The sequence below is a fragment of the Artemia franciscana genome, chromosome 11 (genome assembly GCF_032884065.1).
Source record: "Artemia franciscana chromosome 11, ASM3288406v1, whole genome shotgun sequence".
NCBI classification, from domain to species: Eukaryota; Metazoa; Arthropoda; class Branchiopoda; order Anostraca; family Artemiidae; genus Artemia; species Artemia franciscana.
In genome coordinates this window covers 9,019,282-9,021,594 of record NC_088873.1, presented here as the reverse complement: position 1 = coordinate 9,021,594, position 2,313 = coordinate 9,019,282, and the positions used below count along the sequence as shown (strand labels likewise).

Genomic DNA, 2,313 nt, shown 5'->3' with positions numbered 1-2,313 from the left:
GACCACAACATATTTCAATTAGTGCTAAGTGCAATTGAAAAATGTAGGTTACTGAGTAACTCAGTAGGTTACTGAGTCACCTACTGAGTCACCTTCTCAGTAGGGGCCCACCCCAGGCCACTCAGCGCGTCCCCAGGTGGCGGATAGGGGAAACCCTTGCAGATATGCAGGGTACCTCCGGTGTTGATGGAGGCGAGGACCAAGGGGGACCCAGCCCTTGGGGGTCCTAAAATATAACTGGGATACCCTCACCTGGGGGACATAAATTCAGGTGGAGGAGGAAGAAGGCCCCTCTTATGTAGACTGAGCTGGGCCCACCGGCGTGTGGATATGTCCCGTCAGCTTCAAACCTTCTCCCAACAATGGGTAAAATTGTATGGTATGGCAGATTATCATCGTGGGAGGATCCTCTTCAGGAGGACAACTGCGAAAGGGCGGATGATTCAGCGACGAACAACGGCCTTTGACGGACGAACAACGGCAAGTTGACGGAGAGGAGTGGCTTACCGCCGTCTCCTAACCAGCCTTGAAACCTCTCCTTTTAACAAATGAATTATGGGCTCTATAAATCAAAGCAGAATTACTACCGCGTCCGGGGAAACTGACGAACCTAGAAATTTGATGATGATTGCGAATGGAAGTAATATTGAACATACTACCACGTACGGGAAGCCGACGAACATGCTGCCGCGTACGGGGAAACTGACGATCATAATAGGCCTATGACGACCCCCGGACGGGATGAGGTTACCCTGGGACTCATGTCCACTAAAACTGTACTCAACATAGGAACACTCAACACCCGGACTCTAGCCAACCCAGGAAAAATGGATCTACCACTGAGAGAACTAAACCGATACAAGTGGGACTTAGTCGGGCTATCTGAGACACACCTCCCCCGAACCGGTGAGGAAACTATCTGTGGAACCTCCCTCCTACTCTCGGGACGCACCGATGGCACTCACACACAGGGTGTTGGATTTATCCTCTCGCCAAGTACAAAAAAGGCGCTGATCTCCTCCACGCCTGTATCAGAAAGGAAAGCAACCATTAGAATAAAGGGATCAGTGTCAAACCTTACCATCATCCAGGTATATGCTACTGACACTGCTCGAAGCGATAAAGAATGCGAATAGTTCTACTTTCAACTTCAAAGTGTCACCGACCAAACACCAAAGAAAGATATGCTCATCGTCATGGGTGACTTCAACGCTATCACGGACAACGATCAGATTGATCGGAGAGATGTAATGGGACCGCATGGCCATGGCCGACTGAACGGAAGAGGTGAAAGGCTAATTAGTTTCTGTAGATAAGATAGGCAGCGATAAGATCCCTGAAACGAGGGAAGGCCCCAGGACCGGACGATATCACTGCTGAACTAATTAACATTGACTCAGAGGACGTCGTCGAATTGTACCACAAAGTTGTGTCAGCCGCATGGTCGACGGGCCACGTCCCACAGCTATGGTGTAATGCAGCAGTGGTCCCAATTCACAAAAAAGGCTCAAGAAGAGAGTGTGAGAACTACCACCACTGACCAAAATTCTCCTACATAGAATCCAAGCAATTACAGCCTCCGTTCTGGGTGAATACCAAGCTGGCTTCCGGCCTGGACGATTGAAAACTGACCAAATCTTCACCGTTCGTCAGCTCATGGAACGCTTTGTCGAGTTCAACAGAGACCTATATCATCTCTTTATTGACTTTCGGCAAGCCTTCGATTTAATCTGGAGGAAAGGTCTGTGGCACATCCTAAGACATTACGGTATCTCTGACCGAATCGTCACGATTATTGAGAATATATACAGCCAATCCAGAAGCCGGATACTCACCACTGATGGACTCTCTGATGAATTCTTAACGTCCTCGGGAGTTTTACAAGGATGTATTCTGTCGCCCCACCTGTTCAACCTGTTTCTTCACGCCATTCTGTCACTGATACCAGACGAACATGGAGCCAAATAGGTGGAGTCCTAGTAAACAAGCTCGCCTATGCTGAAGACATCGACCAGCTCTCTACAAAGGCCGCTGATCTCCAAAGACAAGCAAACTGTCTCAACGAAGCCACAAAATCTTTTAGCATGCAAATTAACGACAAAAAATGAAAGTTATGGTCACGTCACGCCAAAAACAAGCAGCTACTCCTTCCATAACGATTGACGGCCAGCCAGTTGAAACGGTCAACCAATTGGTCTACCTGGGCAGTCTTCTCACAGCGGACAATTGTCATACCTCCGACATCAAACGCCGCCTAGCTCTTGCTAGCTCAAGTTTTAAAAGGCTCACAAATATCTGGAAATGTCGAAACCT

General features: G+C 48.4%; 1 protein-coding gene across 1 annotated transcript; it reads left to right on the top strand.

Moving 5' to 3' along the window:
* Positions 1 to 722: 722 nt before the first annotated feature.
* Positions 723 to 1,136, top strand: LOC136033346 (uncharacterized). Its single transcript, XM_065714140.1, has one exon. It carries the CDS (start codon positions 723 to 725, stop codon positions 1,134 to 1,136), a length of 414 nt encoding a protein of 137 aa, XP_065570212.1.
* The last annotated feature ends 1,177 nt before the right edge of the window (positions 1,137 to 2,313 follow it).

Excerpts from the sequence above, each read along its gene's own strand:
- LOC136033346 (XM_065714140.1), top strand. The coding sequence starts at position 723 with ATGACGACCCCCGGACGGGATGAGGTTACCCTGGGACTCATGTCCACT.